General features: G+C 34.9%; 2 protein-coding genes and 1 long non-coding RNA gene across 12 annotated transcripts in view; 1 reads left to right on the top strand and 2 right to left on the bottom strand.

The window, feature by feature from the left end:
- LOC126586363 (uncharacterized) overlaps positions 1-5,057 on the top strand; it is a 62,983-nt gene extending 57,926 nt beyond the window's left edge. Inside the window, exon 5 of the long non-coding RNA XR_007610775.1 lies at positions 4,579-5,057. This is a non-coding gene — a long non-coding RNA (uncharacterized LOC126586363). The remainder of the gene's footprint in view (positions 1-4,578) is intronic.
- Positions 1,115-2,174, bottom strand: LOC126586358 (uncharacterized). The gene has a single exon (XM_050251186.1). It carries the CDS (start codon positions 1,934-1,936, stop codon positions 1,319-1,321), a length of 618 nt encoding a protein of 205 aa, XP_050107143.1. The 5' UTR covers positions 1,937-2,174; the 3' UTR covers positions 1,115-1,318.
- Positions 5,058-13,814: 8,757 nt separating the features above from the next.
- On the bottom strand, positions 13,815-15,820 carry LOC126586361 (autophagy-related protein 8C-like). 10 transcript variants are annotated; one of them, XM_050251192.1, is made up of 7 exons: positions 15,520-15,820; positions 15,246-15,297; positions 15,090-15,133; positions 14,863-14,938; positions 14,722-14,774; positions 14,364-14,488; positions 13,815-14,258 (listed from the first exon to the last, which is right to left on the bottom strand). In XM_050251192.1, the coding sequence occupies exons 3-7, from the start codon at positions 15,119-15,121 to the stop codon at positions 14,158-14,160; spliced, it is 387 nt and encodes a 128-aa protein (XP_050107149.1). In that variant the 5' UTR covers positions 15,122-15,133; positions 15,246-15,297; positions 15,520-15,820; the 3' UTR covers positions 13,815-14,157. The 10 variants fall into 10 exon arrangements, with proteins under 10 accessions (XP_050107149.1, XP_050107154.1, XP_050107146.1 ...); XM_050251197.1 differs by having other exon boundaries at positions 15,111-15,133; positions 15,520-15,819; XM_050251189.1 differs by having other exon boundaries at positions 15,090-15,425.
- Between the last annotated feature and the right edge of the window lie 4,966 nt (positions 15,821-20,786).

Genomic DNA, 20,786 nt, shown 5'->3' with positions numbered 1-20,786 from the left:
TTGGATATCAGTGGGGCCCACACTTATGCTCAACTATACGTGTGTGTGTGTGTGTACACACACATATATGTGTATATATATCTGTGGCTGAAATCAAACCACACATCATTGATCTTTTCTTTCAAAAAAGATATTAGCTGGTGTCACTATTTGGAAAGCCAAGAAAATTCATCGAGACGTTTGCTTTTCTCTGTTCATTATAATGTGATTTGTTATTATTATGAGTCGAACTCAAGATGTATCATGTGATTTATTGATCTAAAGTTAATTAATCATGTTGATTAGCAATACCTAATTTTAATCAATTTTCATTTAAAAGGGTAAATAAGATGTTGAAATTAACAAAGTATAGTTTAGGTGTACAAGTGTTGGAGACACTTATCAATTACTAAAGTATAGTTTAAGTCTTAAGATTAGGTTTATGTTAAGAGTTTAAGAAAGGTTTATAGGTGTGAGTTAGCAAGTGTAGATGGTGCAAACTTTGATTCTCTATACACAAATATGTAATTGGCCGCATCTTAAACAGTTGAACGTTGATCGAGCAACTTTTAGTCAAATGATTACAAGGTCTCAATGATATTATTTCTTCTTAACTCAATTGATGTTAAAAAATTCAAGGAATAAAATAAACATGTTTAGGTCGGATTTTTTTTTCTTCATGAAAACATGTTTTGATAGAAAAAGAAATAAGGAATTTACAAAAATAATCAGGACTTCTTTTGTAATTAGCCTATTTTTGAGAACTGAGGTTCATAAGACTAGAGTAATGTTATTTAGTTGCACAAAATTGATATATTTATTGGCATTTTAAAATGTGGACTCGATATACGACGATAAGATTCATTTCTATTGGACAGTGTATGTTAACATGTATGTTAATTTATGTGTTCAAACAGCGTTATCGAAAACAAAATACTTCGAAGTGCAAAATGAGAGTACCCATTTTGTTTTACTTAGAAAAAAGAGCAAGAATGGTCTAAATTCCGACATTAAAAATTCAATGTTTTGGGCAAATTGGGCTCACTCACAGCTAAGTCCGACTAGATTAGACTCAGCTGAATCATTGCCCAACGAAACTTACCAATTCACAACAATAATTATACTCCTCTAGATCTGAAATCAATAATTTTTCATAATAATTAAACCTCCTTAAGTTTCTATCACAAAAGTAGTAATATTTATACACTAATTTTTACTTTTCACACATGTTTGGTGATTATTGACCGATATTCTTCAATTCATTCGATTTGACAACCAAAATTGAGAGAAGTGTGTGAGAAGTAAAAATCGGTATGTGGATAGCACTATCCACCGCAAATTATCCATCAAACCCGGTCCGGCTCCACACTGCATCCCTGACCCGCCTCATGTCCCGGCCCTTCAAGGTTCGCCCTACGCCTTCGAAAACCGACGTCGCGCCGCGCGTGTGCTCACGCGCCAGGTACTCGTGTGGGGGAATCATCTCCGAGTCATTGCCATCTAACCCGTCGCCCATTTCATACAGCGAGTCCACCGAGTCGACCCGGAGAATTTTGCTCCAGTCAGGCACGTTCACCGGAGCTGACGTGGCCATGTGGTGCCCACGTGGGGACGCCACGCTGTCGTGTCCGCGGAACTGGTGCACGATCCGAGGCGACGACGCCGTCTTGCCAGAATCGTCAAAGGCCAATGACAGCCCGCCCACGTTGCGGTCGTCTCTGGCAATATGGCGGCCCTTCCTTGCCTGAATACCAACGGTGCTCTCCGGGAAGGCGTGTGGGCTCCATTCGCCCTGCGAGTTCTCGGTTTCGTGGTCCTCCCTCTCGTCGACGCTGTTGACCATCGACCAGACATCGTCCTCGCCGAGCTCCGGCGAGTCATGGGCGTGGCTGTAGCCGCTGTAGGTCCCGAGCAACCGTTCGCTGCGGCTCTGCGTCAGTTTCCGGCCCTTCGCCATATGTCATAATCAATCGGATTCAGGTCCCGGAATCGAGAATTTCCGGCGACCCAATTGAGGAAAGGAGAGACCCCACGAAACCAATTCACAATTCTATCGGCCCTCAATATATTATAGGCTTACGCATAAGCTGGGAACTGGAGGGGTTGACATGTATATATATAGTAGATATATAGCATTCCCCAGAAAATCACACACAAACAAATAATTCATTTCATTTGAATTTGGGCGTCATTTTGTACGCAATTTCTTTATGATAACCTCTCAAATGCGGTAGAATTTTCTCTTTTTTTTTTTTTTTTAAATTTATTTTTGTTTAAATGGTCACGATTAAGTTACATAAATATTTAATTATATTGTAGAGGAAGAAAAAAAATGGTAAGAGAAAGATGGGAAAAAGACAAAAATTGAAAAAAGAGAGAATTCTACTCGAAAATGTATGACGGTGATGTTAAAAAAGAGATCGGATTTTCTCTGGAGCTAAACAGCCGGAGCCTCCTCATCAAACAATATAGGCCGCTGATAGATGTGCAAGTCAAATCAGGGCCGTCGGTTGTGTGTGGTGAGCCAGTAAAATGAATTAATAGAAACCGTTAGATTCAATTTATACGGTCCAAATTGTTTGATGAGGAGGCTCCGGCTGCTTAGCTCATGATAGAATCCGTTCTCGTTAAAAAATGGAAACAGGTTCAGGAAACATTAAAAAATAGGAAAATTTCAATGGGGTAATTCTTCCATGATACACGCTCCCGCCAACACGTGTGGAGGTGTTGATCCTTACTTTCTCCGAGTTAAATTGGAAACCAATTTCTTATGTTCATGTAAAATCATAAGAGCTAATTACCAAATACACCTATGAGGCATGAGGCCGCTGCAATTTTTTAACTTATCGATATGAAGTAGTAAACAATTCCAGTTATTTTTGTGCCTGATAGAAATTCGACCAAAAACGATTGTTTTAGTGTGATATGATTGCTAAGTGGTTGTGGACGAATTTTAGGTTCATATTCTATACATTACGTTTTTATTTTTGTTTTCTAGTATTGGTGAATCACACAATGGTGGTTAGAAGAAAGTTGAAATGCCTCTGTAAGTTTTTACGGTTATCAAAAGAGTTGATTGTCGTGACGAAGTCATCAATTGATTTTTTTAGATTTTAAGTAGTAGTGAATTGTAACCTTATTAAGTAGATAATGAACAATAGCCTGAACAAAATACGAAAGTAATAATTCAAATTGCTAATATTTAAAATAAATGAATAACAGTGTTCAACTTGAAATGGATTACCAATTTTTTAAAGGGTAAATTACAGCTTGATCATTGACACATGAAGGAAGGAAAATAGAGATACCGAAGCGATGGGAGGGAAGGAGAAAATGAAATTGGTTGCAGGATTGATGACTATGTCAGTAAACATGTTGGATTGTGATATCATCAATTAACGGTCAAATTAATGAATACTTTAATATATATATGACATTGCAGCTAATATCTTACTGGACAGGGTATTAGATTTTCACCCACACATCTGAATTTAAAATTATTATAATAGTTTCAAATCCTCTTCCTTCTCTTAATAACAATAAATTAAAAAAGAAATAAAAGAATGATGTGTGAAGTTCCAATTCAACTAAATTCAAGTGTGCAAATTATAATTTACCCCTTAATTAATTTAATCTAAATTTTTTGTTTAAGCAAAAGTTTGATCTAAATTACGACAGAAATATTTTAACTCAGATGAGCAACTTATTCTCAATTTAGTTAATATAGGCATGTATACAAATAATAAATAAATAATCTCGTTTGGGTGATTGTTAAGAACGCGCTATCGTATGCGAAGCTACAAACCATCCACGTCGGTATTCCCTCTACACTAGCGGGCGGGTCCCGCTTTCAGGGTCTTCCTCCATGCCACGTGGATGGACAATGACCGGCAAATAATATCTTCAGTTAAAAATAAGTAAATAAATGGTTAAGGATGCTTTTTGTTAAGGATGTTTTTTGTTGTGTTGGGGGTATTTTTGCTCACCATTATTTAGTGTGGTGTATACTCACCATTTTATTTATCATTATTAGATAAGTTTGAATTGTAAGATTTGTGCCTATCTACTGTATGAATCTCGAAATTCAAACACATCTAATAGTGATAAATAGGATGGTGAGTATACATCATACTAAATGATGATGAGCAAAAATACTCTCTAATATGGTGACCAGAAGATTAGCGTCTGCAGAATTGATGGTTAAGGGGTTTTAATCAAGTTTAGTGTTGGGGTTAAATTAATTAAATCTCCACTTACGATAGAAAAGCAAAGTGTTTGTGAAGGCCACATTGGACGGTCCAAAATACAATAGTGGGGTCCAACAACGACTTGTCGTTTTTGGAAGGCCCATATTTGATGGAGCTTCACAAATCACATCCAATTATATATGGGTTTTTCTTTTTTTCTTTTTTTTATATTTTATTTTATAAATAATTCTTTTGAAATTTCGGTTTACTTTAAGAGCAATTCCAGCGGAGGGCATTTTGCCCAGCACCCAGCTGAAAAAACTGCCCAGCACCCTGTGAAACCACTCCACCCGACCCAATTGACTGGCACCCAGCTCAAGCCGGTCTCTAGCCCAGTCCAAAATTGACTGAGGTGTTGCCCGGTACATCTGACCAGAAGCAGAAAGAAAAGGGAGGGAGGGAAGTGACTGACCCAACGGCGCCTTGGGAGCCAGCATCATCGCCGTGAATGTCGGGATGGTTCAATCAAAGAAAACTGTTGTCGCCGGCGGGCGTGGCCATGGTCTGCTCACTGCGGCTGGAGGGCGAGCCCACGCTGCCGCTCATCGAGACGGACTGACCCCTGGCCATGTCGTCGTCGTCCTACCCTGCTCGCTCTCGTCCTGGTTGCTGCTGGGACCTTGTCCCCATCCTAATTCCAACCACACCACACCACACCACATCAATTTAGGCGAGCTGATCTTTGCAGTTTATAGGTGTCTGTGTGAATCTTGATTCTTCAAACCTCTTTCGTACCCGTCTAAGCACTGAGAAAGAAATGGAAGTAGAGAGAAAGAAATTAAATGATAAAATATTAATTGATATGAATAAAATAATATAATATTAAATTGACTGGGTGCAAGCGAATTTTTAGGAGTTGAGATGCTTTGGTCTATTACTGTTCACTGGGGTCTATTACTGTTCATTTGAGTGGATAAATGCGCTGGGTGCTGGCACAAAGTCTTTAGGGGTGGACTTGCTCTAAGAAACATAAAGTACCGTTTTAAAGAATGGAAATTTGTGTTTGCGTGGGTAATGGTAGGAAGACAAAATTTGTAGATAAAATTTTATAAACTAAATGACATGAAAAGTGATGGTTGAATTATTACTTAAGTGTTGATAAACTTGCTCATTCTTATTTATAAAACATTATTTAGTTTGTAAATTTTGTTTACAAATTTAGTTTCCCTAGCATTACCCGTTTGCGATTGTTATTGAACTAATATTATCAGTTGTCAAGAGACAAAATTGATTAAATATTATGCAAGCACTTTATCATGATTTTTTTTTAAATGGACCAGCTAGTGGCTTCATCACGATAATCCACTCTTTCGAAGGCTAGAAAGACATACATAGACATTTCAAACTCTCCCGGCCATCATTGTATTATTCACTAACTCCAATAATCAAACTCAGAACGTACCATATAAAATACAAACCTAAAATTCGTTCACAACCACTAAACCACTATTGATGGTTAGTTTATTACGAAGTTGGAAATCTACTAATAAAGTAATGAAGTTTATGCTCGAATCACTAATTTGTGCAATTTGACTGAAAAGTAGTGTACTTATGCTCGATATTATAATAAAACAATTCTAGAACCTGCTGACCATGTATTCTTAAAAATAGTATGACTTATGAGTGTATGTTGCACATTGCAACGAACAATGTCCAAAATCTTATCATGGCTTTGTACTGTGCATATGTTAGTACATATCCATCAATTCCACCAAAGTTATAATACAAATCTTTAAAACGCATGAGAAATTTTTTGATAAGGCAATATGATAATGTAGCTGATCGTATCACTCTTACACATGCTTGTGAGTTGAATGTTGTACTTACATGAGCTAGATGATACTCAAATGTAAGAGGATACGTTCTTTTGTGAGAGTAGCATGTCCATCCACATTATCAACTATCATACTGCAAATTTTTTTCTCAAATTATTAACAAATGAAAATTGCACAGTAAGTACGAGATCAATCAAGTCTATTGTTAAGGTACCATTTTTGTTTTGTAAAAGGAGACTAACTAGTGGCTTCGCAACGACAATTCATCATTTCGAGAGTTTGGAAGACTCATATAAGCATTTCAGGCTTCCTCTGACCACCATCGTGTTATTTACTAGCGCTAGAAATCGAACTAAAAACATATCGTGTGAAATTTGGACTTAAAATTCATTTTCAACCACTGATTACCCGTAGTAGTTTATTGTTAAGTATCATGGCTATGTTAACTTTCTATACGCACTCATTTTCATGATAACATCATTGATTTATTTTATTATATTTGGAATATATTTATATTAAAAAAATAAATTAATATCAAACTTGTTATTTATAAAATTTGATAAATCATGTCATTTGATTTTTAACATAAAAAGTTGCATTTGTTATCCACTTGGGTTATGGGAGGATAAGGGTTGATGATGTTTCATGTATATCAAATGGGGAAAAGGATCTTCGTCGCATTCTTTTCTTAGGGATCTTAGGAATTTCGTGATCGTGATCGTTCATCGTATATCGTGCGGTCAGTTTTCGTTAAGTACTATTTATATTTAATTTTAAATTTTAAATTTTAAAATAATTTCGCACAATATACGATAAACGGTCATGATTACAAGATCCTTATGAAAATGATCCGGCGAAAATTCTTTTCATCAAATGGAGGACCCCCTCCCCTTTTGTAAGGTACTATTGAGGATCCCTCTCCCTTATACCGGCCTTAGTGTGTGGGATTCTGCTGCGGTGAGGGACCCTGGGTTATCAATGACCCGACCTTGTCCGGGACCTGCTAGCCATGTTCCATGGCCCGTGGAGTAATGCACCCTGACCCCATGTACCTAAAACTGGCTTGTGATGGACCTCTCATTGCAATGAAGTATCCTATGCTGCTTAGCTTCACTAGGAAATGAAATTGTTACAACGGTAAATAATTAAGATTTTGCTAAATAGTTTCAAACGAACTCCAATTAAGATTTTGCTACACTCTATCGTGAGTGCATGACTGTATAATTTTTTAATGGTTGATATATGCAAATTTTACTCTTTATTCATCAGAAAGAGATACACTAGTGTTTGTTCGCGATTAACCCTAACATTCTCAGGCACTCTAAGCATGTACCGCTGTAACATGTAGTATAAAAGCCATCCAATAACGTCAATAAAATTGGAATATTTGACAAGTACAAAAAACCCTAAAACTTGCATGTTTCCCCGCCACTGGTTTCCTTTTTATATCGAGCATGACAACCCACATCACAACCGTCCATATCACGTCATGCATTGCAACATTTGTTTTGGTGCGTGTGTGTGAGTGTCAATTATGTAAGAAAATCAGAATCAGAATCAGAATCCCACCTGCCACTAATTAATCAGCCACCACCACCCCTTTCATAAACAAAGTTAATTAAAACAAATCATTGAAAACCCTAATGAGTGTTTAGAATATGATTGATTTCATGGTGTCGAGATGGAGAGAATCTTTCCCAGGATACATCTTGATGTGTTTACTACAACACTCATCATATGATCTAAAAATGCTTATCATGTGACTTGGTCACGTAATAAGTGCTTTAGCCACAATAATATAACATAATCTCACGTAACACAATAATATTTCTCGTCAAGTTGGTTTTGTTTAAATTCAATTTTGGGAGAGATTTTATCAATCTTTCATGTAATTGTTGTATTATCTACCTTTCACAACTTAAAAGAGTGAGAAAATGAAATAGTGAAATGGTTACACCTAAGATTTTTCTTGATTCGGTATTTAAATTAGGGACGTGATATCCACACACCATTTTTTACTTCTCTCACACCCTTTTAATTTTCGACTGTCGGATCGGATGAATTGAAGAATATTAAAGGACAAAAATTAACAAGGGGTGTGAGAGAAGTAAAAAAGGGTGTGAGAGAAGTAAAAAGGGGTGTGTGGATAGCACACTCCTTAAATTATTATGTGATGAGGCCATGCCCATATGTACTTGATATGTTAATTAGATCCAGAGGATCAAATGGTTGAGGAATCATTGTACTAGGGAGTAGGGGATAAGAGTCATGGCCGGATATTATATTGTTAAGCTAAGAAAACGTCACGCCTTTAGGATTAATATAACATGAGATTCTTGTACTAACACAAAATTATAAAAGGAGAAGAATCAGAGAGGTTTTGTTGGAGGTTTGTCGGGAAGTAGGGGAGGCTTTGCGTTGTCAGGGTGGAATTCGGATCCTCTCCAGATGTTAGCGTCCGAACCTGAGCGTTAAGTTGGAATTTGAATAATTTGAATTGCATGTTCTGTTTACTCCGGATAGAAATCAGGAGTGAATTTCTATCTGTCACCAAGTACATGTTATTCGTGCACAAGAGATGCTATGTAATAATATTGTAGTTGCAGCACCATCAAACTTTTGTTGCTCAAGTTAAAATTATCAAAGTTATTAACTTACCCTTTTTCTTAACTTGGAGCTTTATGATTAATCAAACCTCAAACTAGTATCTCAAGCTAATAGTATACTGTTATGTATTTTAAATTTCTCGCATAACATTGTATAATTATATTTAAATACCGTTACAATGACTTATATGTTGTGAAAAGTTAAAAAGATACCATATTTGATCGTCCCCTTTGTTTTCATGCAGGAACAAAATTGTATCATCATGCACACTTGAAAGCTGTAAATCTAAGAAGAAGATCAGCGTAAATTATGTTCCCTTTTTACAAGATGTTTGGTTAAATTTGTTTTGTTGGGCTTTTAGCCTGTTTCATCCCTTCATCGTTGTGACGTTTGGCCAACTGGTGCGCCAAGTTGAATGACAAGTTGCATGAAGTACCAGATAATTTTGCTGCCAACTATTGGAGCAAAATTACCATATCCGCTTGAGATTTTCGACTGGGTTGTAAGATTTTTCAATCAAGGTTCTTAATTAGTTTAGTAACGAAATCGCTACTTAATTATTAAATGAAAACACATGAAGATAGGGTGTGGTTAAGATTAAGATATATAGGTACGAGTTCGATTCCTCTCGTGCTTGTAAAGAAAAAAAACCAGGAAAAGTGAGCGAATCAAAGTAGAAAGATTTTTGCAACGAAAATTATGGAGGCAAAGTTTGGAAGAGAATCCATCAAATATCTCCGTCACAACTTTTTCAACCTGCAGAGATAGAAGGAAATAGAGGTCACACTCAACCATTTTTCAAGAGGGAATTTACCACAAAAATTCAATGCTGAGAAAATTTTATAGTGAACATTATTATTGTTGATTGATTGGCAGCAAGCTGAGGTGGTAGGCTGTTTTTTTACGTATATGCCTCAAACGATTAGAGAGGAGAGATCTTTTTCTGTTATTTGAGTTGTTACAATCATGCATGTTGATGTTGGGGTCAGCCAAGTCATTGCTTCTCTCTCTAGAAATAAATTCCACATACCATGTTTCTCTTTTTGAACATAAGTTATGCCAAATAATTTTCTTTTGATTTACTTAGGAGGTTGTCAGTGATGAAAATGCTCGATCGGTCGTCCCACTTGCATGACATGATCGATGCCAAAGCCTTGTCGTTGTGACAATGTCTGGCAAGTGGCAAGTCCATTTTTCTTGATCATCAGCTGGTGGGATCATTGTTTGTACAATCATGAACCGTAGGACCACGGCTCTTGTTCTTCCAAAACGAATGATTGATCGAGTTTTCCTGGGCATCGATCGTAGTCTTCTCTCGATCCACAACATGTCAATCATCAGAGGATGAACCAAACCCTACCCCTGCTCAAGTTGTTTATGAAACAAACAATAGTCCCACGACAAGTTCAAAACGAGGGTTTCTGAAAAACCTTACCTGAAAATAACCACTTGTGAAAAATTTCAGTGAAGGAAAAGAGAGTGAGCAAGCCAACAAAGACTAATTATTAGGAGGGAGAGGAATCAGTGGAAATCTTACATGCGCCTGGGTGAATAAACATGATTACTTTCCGCCACTACAATAAAGCACCAACCTGCCTTATTTTGTGTTTTTGGCAAGTAGTTTGGCATGAATATTAGATGGCTAATTATATTTGTCACAACTAATTTTTTTTATTTTGATAACTTCTATTCTTTACAAAGTGGTGCACAAATTAATGGTTTCGATTATCAAGTTTAATTATAGGATCTTTTTTTAATACATACAATATTATATACACTAGAGGTGGGGGTAACGTCACAATGAGTTTGGTTCTATTTCGCCTTTGATAAAAATCGAATATAAAACCTCTCATTTACACATGAAAAAGAATACCATTAGATCGTAGTATTAAATAACAATTTAATTATATGATCTTAAAAATAAATATAAAATGTAAAAAGCAAAGGTACAAAAAGAGAAAGTTGCTAATATTCCTCTTCTATGCCATTACTCACCATCGTCAATACATAACCCTAATGTTTCAACATATGAAATCAAATTATAAGTTAATTGCGAAGTCTACATAAACAAGCCATTTTCATTTAAAACTGATCTCCGTTATGAAGTTTTAGAGGCTTTAAATTTCAAGATAATTAACATCTTAGAGTGCGCCCAACTTTTTGCAATTTTTTTTTTAACAAAACCAATACAAAGTATACTACTAAGTGAAAGCAGTACAATTAAAGTTGAACCACTCTAATCTCTTGTATGTATATGAATACAATCTTAACACACCTAGTAGTTCTGGCTTTAACCCGCTCGAAGTCCTCTTTGTTGACCATGCTAAATACACGTCAATTATCATGATCAAGCAGAAAGAGGAAAGGAGGTCTAGAGCCATGGCCATAGGAGAAGAAGGAGTTGGCGCTCCTGGAGCAGCAACAACCTCATCTCTCCTACGGTCATGGCCCCTCTGGCCATAGACATGGCCATTTGGCTGGCTCTTGATGAATTGCTATCACTGAAAGTGATAAAACACAAATTGATCAAACTTAGAATTGAATCATCTACATTCATCAGATTCATAAAAACTATTCAACTTTCTTTTATAAAAAGCAGGGGTAACTGGTGCATAAAAATCATCACATATCAGAAGAAGATTTTTGAGCATCCTCTTAGCCTAATATGAAATAAAAATAAATAAAAAAATCTCAGATCATGAACAAGGACACATTAATATAATGTCAAAATGTAAAGTAAAAGGGTCCAGTTAATTGTACAAGCAAAGGTGACGCTACAGCCCCTTGCGTGACAATTTGAGTCAATCTTACATATTATTAAGTTGTTTTCTGAGATGCTAGTATTTGCTGGAATTAGGTGACAAAAACAATTGCAAAGTAGAAGAATTCTGGAGATATGTATGAAGCACCTGATGTAATATTTATGTGAATAAATATGTATTTTTCATAAGAATGCAAGTGTATCCAGTATAAAAGATAAAAAATAAATGAAATATTCTAACTATTCTAATTTAAAGGAAGATTCTGAACAATGACAGAGATTAGCTTGGCAGTAGAATAACTAAAAGAATGTTCAATCGCACAAACATCAACTTATCTTAAAAAAACACAAGCATGGATTGCAACAAAACTCTATATGGCCCCATAAACAGTTTTGAGCACTCTTTCACTTGATAACTTTGCTCTTGAAAAATGGGGTCTTCAGTTCCATATATCCCATTTTCTGAAGAAGATCAAGACTCAAGTTTATCAGAGCTTGACTAAGGGCCACACGAGCACCTTTCAGGTAAAATCTATGGGTTGTTTGCAAACATTCAACGACACCATGGCAGGATTTCGTTTCATACAAGGAAAATGACACCGTGGCAGGATTTCGTTTCATACAAGGAAAATGGAATGGAGAAAATGTGATGAATGTGATAGATATATAGAGACCTCTTTTTATATTGAGAGGATAAAAAGATTAATGAAAATCTGAGGGTGAGTTAAGATAAGAAAATCTTATCCAACGCTTGCAAAGAGTTGAAATTTTATATGGATCATAAATAAGGGATTACAACATAGTCCAATAATGGAGCCATGACATAGGCATGATATAATCCAATAATGTTGTCATTCTAGTTACGTTTATTTGTGAAGAAAATAATTTAGTATCATAATTTGAATTATTTTTTGCCAAAATGTTCACAAAATATTTTCGACAACGTAATGTTAAAAAGAAGTTAACACAAACAAAATATTTAGTCCCAAACTGATAACTCCTAGTAATAAGTTTGTCACAACAAAACAAAACAACTCATATACTATTTAACTTCTTGACAGAAAAAAAAAAAAGAAAGTACCAAACTCTTACTAAGTTTCGTTGCACCCGCATTTGGTCGCATAAGAAGTTCCAAGAAGCAATTCAAAATCGAAGTTGCCGATGAGGAGGTATAAGTTAATTTGCTAGCTAGTTTTTTAGTACTCTTGGATGCCATTAATGTTGTTTCATATTTGTCGTACGTGTTCTAGTTGTTTTTAACCCGGAGATGTAACAGCAACGCAAACAAAATTTGCTAATTAAAACTTCAAAATACAAACAATCAACCAAGATTCAATACACACACCAACGAAACTTCAATATATAAACTAGCCAATTAAACTTCAATCAACACACCAACCAAACTTCAATATCCATCAGTCAAAACGATCTAAATAACCAACCAAACTTTAATAGACGCACACAAACAAAACTTCAATACACACACCAATCAAATTTCAATATACAAATCAACCAACCAAACTTCAATATCCACCAGACAAAATTACCTAAACAACCAATTAAACTTCAATACACACACCAACCAAACTTCAATACACACATTAACCAAACTTCAATATCTACCGTCAAAACTACCTAAGCAATCACCAAACAACAATAAATTCTTTCTATTTGATTTAAATTTCAATCGTGAGATTATTTTTTACTGTTAGATTTGAAAAAAAAGAAAAAACAAATATACCGTTAGGTCAAAATCTAGAGACTGCTAGAAAAATAAGATTTTAATCTGGACCATTGATCACCAACGGCCCAGTAATCAAACGGCTCGTAATCCCTTAAAATATTATTGTTTTGCAGCTAGCGCCCAGTTGTTGGGCACTTAATCACATCCCACACGCATTGCTTTTTGATAAAATGCGTGGCCTAAAAAAAATTTAGTTCAGCCAAATTTGGGTTCTAGTTTGGGTCCAAATTTAATGTTTTTGGATTTAAGTCACTCCATTGAATTGCATTTCTTGGGTTTAAACCCAAATATCTGAGTTTGAGTCTTGTCCTTGGAGTTGGTCTTACGATGAATTAAATGCAAAACTCTTCCCCTTCTCTCTCCAAATGCAATCTATGCATACTATGTGAGTTTTATTTGTATTATTGAAAAATGTGAAATTTGAAAAGATATGAAATGTAAATACGTGTGTATACTATGCTTATGTATAGTAGGCTGATGTTTTAAAAATAAATAATATCGATATGTGTACATCAAACATAAGTGTTTCTTAAAATGCAAATGTAGTATACAGATTTACATACTAGAATTTATCATCAATATACATATGTAAGATGTTACTATATGTCGATGGTAGGTACTAATGTTGTATTCCTCTTACACAACCAAGTTCGAGTGCCTTCTTCACGCTTGACTTTAGGATATCCAACGGTGAGATCAAATTTGAGATGCAAAAACTATATTTACATTTTTTTTTACTTATCGGGGAATGTAAATATAAGTTCCACTCAAGGAAAAGAGAAATTTAGGATTACATTATTTTTCTCCATTTGACTAGTGTAACCGACCATCTAAAAATGTAAAATCAAAAGACAAATATACATTATTTTTATATCTTTTGTTGAAGATGAATAATTAACATTCTGCGGTTGAAGAGTTTTCCAGCAAAGAAAAATGTAAATGTTTCGTAGAATATTACTTGTACTGAGAAAACAATTTAGGATTTGTATTGCGATGGCCGAAGTTAATAGCTACGAGGCCGAATAGCGACTGTCTCAGAGCTCTTCAATGGTTCCAGCCTCCTCTCTCTTCTCCACTGTAGGTGATGCGAACAAACCCGTATTCGTCCTTTTTTTTCTCATCAACTTCGGACATCAAGGTGGTACCTGTGCAACAGCAATGGAACAATTAGAGTCACTACCTCTGCACCAAACTCGGGACAAACACGGATATCATTACTGCCGGCATAAAAACAAAAATGTGTTACTCACCAATGGGAAGCTCGGTGTTCATGAGGTAGACAAACAAAGACTTCTTCCATGGAGATTCATGCTGAATCCTTAACCGAATAAAATCAACAAATTCTCTGAGAGGCATATCGCGATGGACGTTGTATCTGCAGTAAAAGAAAAAACAAAGGACATGCAACATGTGAGATGTGAACCCCTTCATCCAAGACAAGCTTATACTATTTGTTTCTGATCGCTTACGTAACATATGATATACCAAAAGCATATGTGTCTATATATATAAGTATATGTTAGTGTCTATGACGGAGGAGGTCAAATCATATTCCATTATTGCAATACAATTCATGATAATCAAAGAAAAAAAGAATCGGAAACAAACTTCTTCATGTCAATGTCAGGAATGTCACTGCTTGCATCCTTCTCCACCCACACCTGCATCGAGGCTTAAATTACAGCATGTTTTATCTCATATGAAATGCATAGAAGGAAATAAACATATTCGATGCATCGGAATTCTAACCGGTATATGATCTGGTCCCCTCTCCCTCACTTTCCAAGCATCTACGTCATGTGGTTTGAGCTTCTCCATAAAAGGCCTGAGAATATTTCGAAAACAAATATTAAAAAAAACAGCAATCTGTTCTATTCTCATTCTGGAAATACCTAACAGAAAGGGGATAAAATCTCCCGTTCTATTATTGCAATGCAAATCAAGATAATCGAAGCAAAAAGGAAGTGGATGCTAACTTCATCACACAAATGCCACACCTTCCATCCATCCTCTTTCTCCCCTGCAAGGAGGCTCAAATTAGAGCATGGCATTACCTCCAATGAATCAGTAGAAGGAAACAGACGTATTCGACCAAGTGAAATCCTTACAGGTAAATAATCTGTTTCCCCCACCTACAATTTACAAGCATCTGCATCATGTGCCGTGTACATCTCCGGTAAACTCCTGAACACAATATCAAAAGCGTAGATTAAAGCATCCTAGAACGCTATTGCGCTCTGTTCTGTGTCACGTTTTCCGTTAGATCCAAGTCCTGACCAATTGAATTTGAAAGCTAAATTATTCCGATTTTCCTACAAGCATAAAGGAAAAGGAAAGGAAACAATCTTTTTTCCATTGCAGCAAACAAATTTAAGACAAATAAAGCACAAGGGATCGACAACTAACTTCCTCCTCTTGATCCTGCCAGGAATTATGTCAATCTTTGCAGCAGCTCTACTCTTAGTCCTCTGCATAGAGGCGCAAATTAAAACAGAGGTATGTCCACCTACTGACTAGGAAGTAAAAGTATCTAATTCAGTGGAACTCTTACTGGTGGTAACACATCAGTGAATTCAGAGTCTGTCTCCTTTCTCATTGCCAGTGTAGGTTATGTGAAGAAATCCATCTTTACCCTTGTTCTCCGCATCAAATTCAGACATCAAGGCCTCTGCAACAGTGCAAGAATTAGATTACTACGTCACAAGGTTGACAAATAATTTGGGAAACAAAAGAAAAAAAATGCAGCTCTGCTCACCATTAGGAGGTACAGTTGTTAGGGTGATATTATATGCATGTTTTATACCTTTTTTACTTATTATTTGGTCATGATTTTATATTAAATTGGTGAGTTTGATGTGTTTTGTGTAAGTTTTGTACAAATAATAGTCGGAGATAAATGTGGATTTGTAAGAAGAATTATAAAGAAAGTATCATGGAATAACGAAGTGGACTGCTGCTTTGTGAGAATTGTGCTGGAATTTGGGCTTTATCAAATTAAATCCAATTTGGGCTTCATAAAAAGTGGCGTTGGACTTTTCCAAGAATGAGAAGGTTTTTAATCCCCTTATTGAGAGGCAGAAGGGGGGAGAATAAAATCAGGTTTTTTTTGGAGAGCCTAAGGGTGTGCCGCAAGGAAGGTGGAGAACCCAGCGGCGCAAGGATTTTTGAGGGAGGATCAAACCACCACAGCGCATACACACATTCAAAAACAATGTTGGAGTTCAAGATTTATTGCATGTCATTGAATTCATCCATGTTTGGCATAAGTTCAATCATGAATTAAGTCTTTTTGCTAGGATTAGGGTGTACTCTTATCATGAACATATAATTCTCATTATTTTATATTAATCTCAGTTATTTTCCATGTTGAGTAATTGTTATTGTGCTTCGTTGTTATCAAATAACTGGCCATTATTTGTGTGAATAACTAAATTGTGACTGACAGGTAGAGTTTTGTAGGTTGCTTCTCATAACAATTACCATAAATTACATAATTGAATAGATATATTGGTTATGATTTGTGTAGTATCATGTAATTATCCATTTAGCGTAAAGGGTTTTGATTATCTATATATGTGGCTAGACATAGCATGGGTAGATAGTTCGAAACACGATTAGTATATTCTGACAGAAAATATTGACGAATCAAGGGATAATTGCTAGCAACATGGGAATAATTTGATGTTAATATGAATAACGGGATTAGATGGGATTGAGAATAAGGAACCTGATGTCCTAGTGCTTCCATATTTTAATCTTTTATAATTCATTCATTTTTATTTAGTGCTCGATCAGTCGTTATTTTTACTTTCATTTGGTTTCTTTGCATCTTAGAATTTGTCAACATAATCCCTCTTTTATTTAAGTTTAGTTTGAAGTCAATCTCAATAGTAAATATAAGTTAATCCGATCTTTGTTTGAACGACACTCTACTTATCACTATATTACTTAGACGATATTATACACTTGCAATTATCAACAACAACAATGTTCTTGAAATACAGTTGAACATGAACTTTATCGAGTTGACGCACTATAAACTTGGCAAAAGCTCCAAGAGGCATGTCATCACGAACAAGAAATCTGCAGTCAGAAGCACACGAAGAAATCTGTAGTCAGAAGCACAGGATAGGTGATACAACCATGAGAGAACCCCCTCATATAAGACAAGCGATGAACAAAAGGAGTTTCACTTTGCAGTAAAAGGTGTGTTCTCCTCTCCTTTCTGTATGCAAATCTAAAATATAGATACGGAGTGTGAAAATTATTTGGAACGTAGGCTTCTCAACAAAGGCGACCAATCGTACAATACATTACTAGCTCCTCTCTTCTTCTCCCGCAAAATTTTCATTTTGGTAAAATGTTGACTGTAAAATAAAACGCATGACCATATCCTATATATGTTGGGATGGCATACAGATTGCATATAAACTTCAACCGACACATAAAAATACACGCAAACACAAGATGCCATTCTCCTTAATAAAATAATCATATATGATCCCACTCGGCACCCCGCTCTACATTCATTATTTTAAAGGAAACTAATGAAAATGTTTGAAAACTTTAAGTTTTAATTATAAGGATAAAATAAGAGAAGTTCACCCCTAAGGACTTTGCGCCAGCATTCAGCGCATTTATCCACTCAAGTGAACAGTAATAGGCCAAGGCATTTTCACCCCTAAAAAAATGCACTGGCACCCAGCGCATTTATTTGGTGTGTGTTTTTTTTTTTAAGTTTATTTCGGATAAGATTTTTAACAAATTTTGGATAAAATTTCAAATAAACTTAAAAAAAAAATGCACACCAAAATAAAATTACATACTCATCATGGACATGGACATGGACTGCTATTTGGACTGAGTGCTGGGCAAAGTCCACTCCGGTGGACTTGCTCTAAAAGGTAAAGTGAATAGTACCAGGATTGATTTTTTAGTGTAAAAATATGATTTTTCGTTAAAGTGAACAGTATCAGAAGTTTTTTGTTAAAATTTCCTTCTTTTATATGGCATAACAGGATGTGAATGTAAAATTGTAACCAGTGAGTAGTAATTATAGCTGCTTCGTTTGACAAAAAAAAAAAAGTAAATATAACTGCTTTTTTCTTTAACCTAAATCTTTATTTTTAGACAATGCTCGTATATGGCTATTTGGGGCCTTTGGCCATGGTAGGCAACAATGGTTGTCTTGTATGTCACTTTTCGATGTGAGGGTTGTTTTATATAGAGTTTTTGGTTGAAATCATACTTATATATGACATTCGGTTGCTAAAATGATTTTACTTTTAGCATTTCATTGTTACATTATAGTTGTAAAAAAATACACCAATTGTAGGTTCTTTTTCATAAAATACTTTCAAGAAGGAACTTGAATTTTTTATAAAATCTTGGACGTGCTTGTACCAAGGACATTAACATCCAAACCAAAATTCTTCACATTCTCAGACGAATTGAAACAAAAAGTAACATGACAAGGTAAACATCGCAGGCAAATAAACTTTGTTGTTGCTACTTAGTACTACGGTCTAGTAGTATTTCTCTTCACTTGTAAGTGAGAGGTCTCATGTTCGATTCTCGCCAAAGACGAATTTAAACCATATTGCTGTTAGCCCAGTGTGAGGTTAAGCCCATCCCCTCACCCTTAATGTAGATAATATCACTTGTTAAAAAAAAATTAAATAAATAAACTTTGTTGTTTGCGCTACCGTTACATCTCCAGGTGATGCTCCATATCATATTCGATAAATATGAAACAACTTTAATAGCATGCAAGAGTACTGAAAAGCTAGCTAGCAAAGTAACTCATCCATAAAAATAAAATGAGATTATGCACCTCCTCATCGTCAACTTCGATCTTGAATTGCTTCTTGGAATGCGATCTAATATTAGTGCAACGAAACTTACATATGAGTCTTTTGCAATCAAGCTAATTAATAGGAATCTATAACGAATTTGGGATTTATTTTTCGTGGCAATTAATATTTTTGACGTTTATACATGTCTATTTGTTTTTGGATGAATTAATGTTTTAGCACAAATCCATTAACAAAAATGCCATTGAAAATCCACAAAAAATATTAAATTGTTTTCAAATCAATAAAAAATGGCAAAGCATATAGTTGGATATAATTGGGGAAGATAAGTTGTATAGCTTATTATTATTAGTATTAGATGCATAAATTTCATAAGTTGTAAAGAAAAAAAAAAGAGTTGCACATGACGGTGGATATTGCAATTTGCAGGAATCTAAGGACTTTATAATCCACACTATTCTTGGAACTACAACAAAATAATAAACACTATTTTTGAAACTGAACTAAAATAACTCGCACTATTTTTGGAAGGGAACAAAATACACACTAGTTTTGGAACAACAACAAAATAACCCACACTATTTTTGGAATAGAACCAAAATAACCCACACTATTTCTGAAATATAACCAAAATAATCCACATTATTTCTGAAACGGCACTAAATAAACACTGTTTCTGAAACTACAGTAAAATAATTTACACTATTTATGAAATAGAACCAAAATAATCAAAACTATTTCTAGAAATACAACAAAATAACCTAGCTATTTCAGAAATTGAACCAAAATAATCCACACAATTTCTAAAAGTACAGCAAAATAACTCACACTATTTCTGAAACTGAACGAAAATAATCCACACTATTTTTGGAATTACAACAAAATAGCCTACACCATTTTTGAAACTGAATCAAAATAACACACATTATTTTTGGTAGGAAAAAATAAACATTATTTATGAAACAACAACAAAATAACACACACTATTTCTGAAACAGAACCAAAATAACTCACACTATTTTTGAAACTACAACAAACTAACCAGCACTATTTATGAAATTGAACCAAAATAACCCACACTATTTCTGAAAATGAACAAAATAAAGAGAGTTTTGACAAAATAACCCAATCTTGATTCTTGAATATCGTTCGTCCGTCTTTTTCTACAAAATGGTAATCTTATATGTTGCTATTTAATAGTAGAATCTATAGATGGATACTTTCGATTTGGCATATATAACAACATGAAATTCAACTTCATGAATAATATCAGGGAGAATTACATGAAGTTTTCAGTCCTCTCTTATCTCTCCTCTCTCTCATGCAAAATTATGGTTTGTATTTTTGTTTCAGAAAACATAGAATATTTTGATAAATACTGCGATTCTGCACAAACTTGCATCTGCAATGAAAGGAAATAGACAGTGTATATACATGTTGACATTCATGTTCACAAGTATACATAATAAATTAAATATGGAATCCCCATATATTAATATAAAATACATAAATAAATAAATAAAACTTGAAAATTTTGAGTTTTAACGATAAAGACAAAATAAAAGGTAAAGTGAATAGTACCAAGATTGACTTTTTAGTGTAAAAATATGATTTTTCGTTAAAATGAACAGTACCGGAAATTTTTCGTTAAAGTTCTTAAATAAATATTATATATGTTTTTTGTCATAACCTTGGTTAGGACCCATGCAAAGAAAAGAGTGGCTAAGGATGGTGGAGCATTGGAAGCTTCATCACATTCATGTTGAATCCTGGTTTGGTATTGAGGTGATTTTGAAAAAAAATAGCTATCAAAAAAAGCTTGGAGCTTTTTTATGTTTGGTAAACATTCAGCTTCAGTTT

Source organism: Malus sylvestris, chromosome 10 (genome assembly GCF_916048215.2).
Source record: "Malus sylvestris chromosome 10, drMalSylv7.2, whole genome shotgun sequence".
Lineage (NCBI taxonomy): Eukaryota > Viridiplantae > Streptophyta > Magnoliopsida > Rosales > Rosaceae > Malus > Malus sylvestris.
Note: the sequence above shows the minus strand (reverse complement) of the source record. Positions and strands in the feature narration are given on the sequence as shown.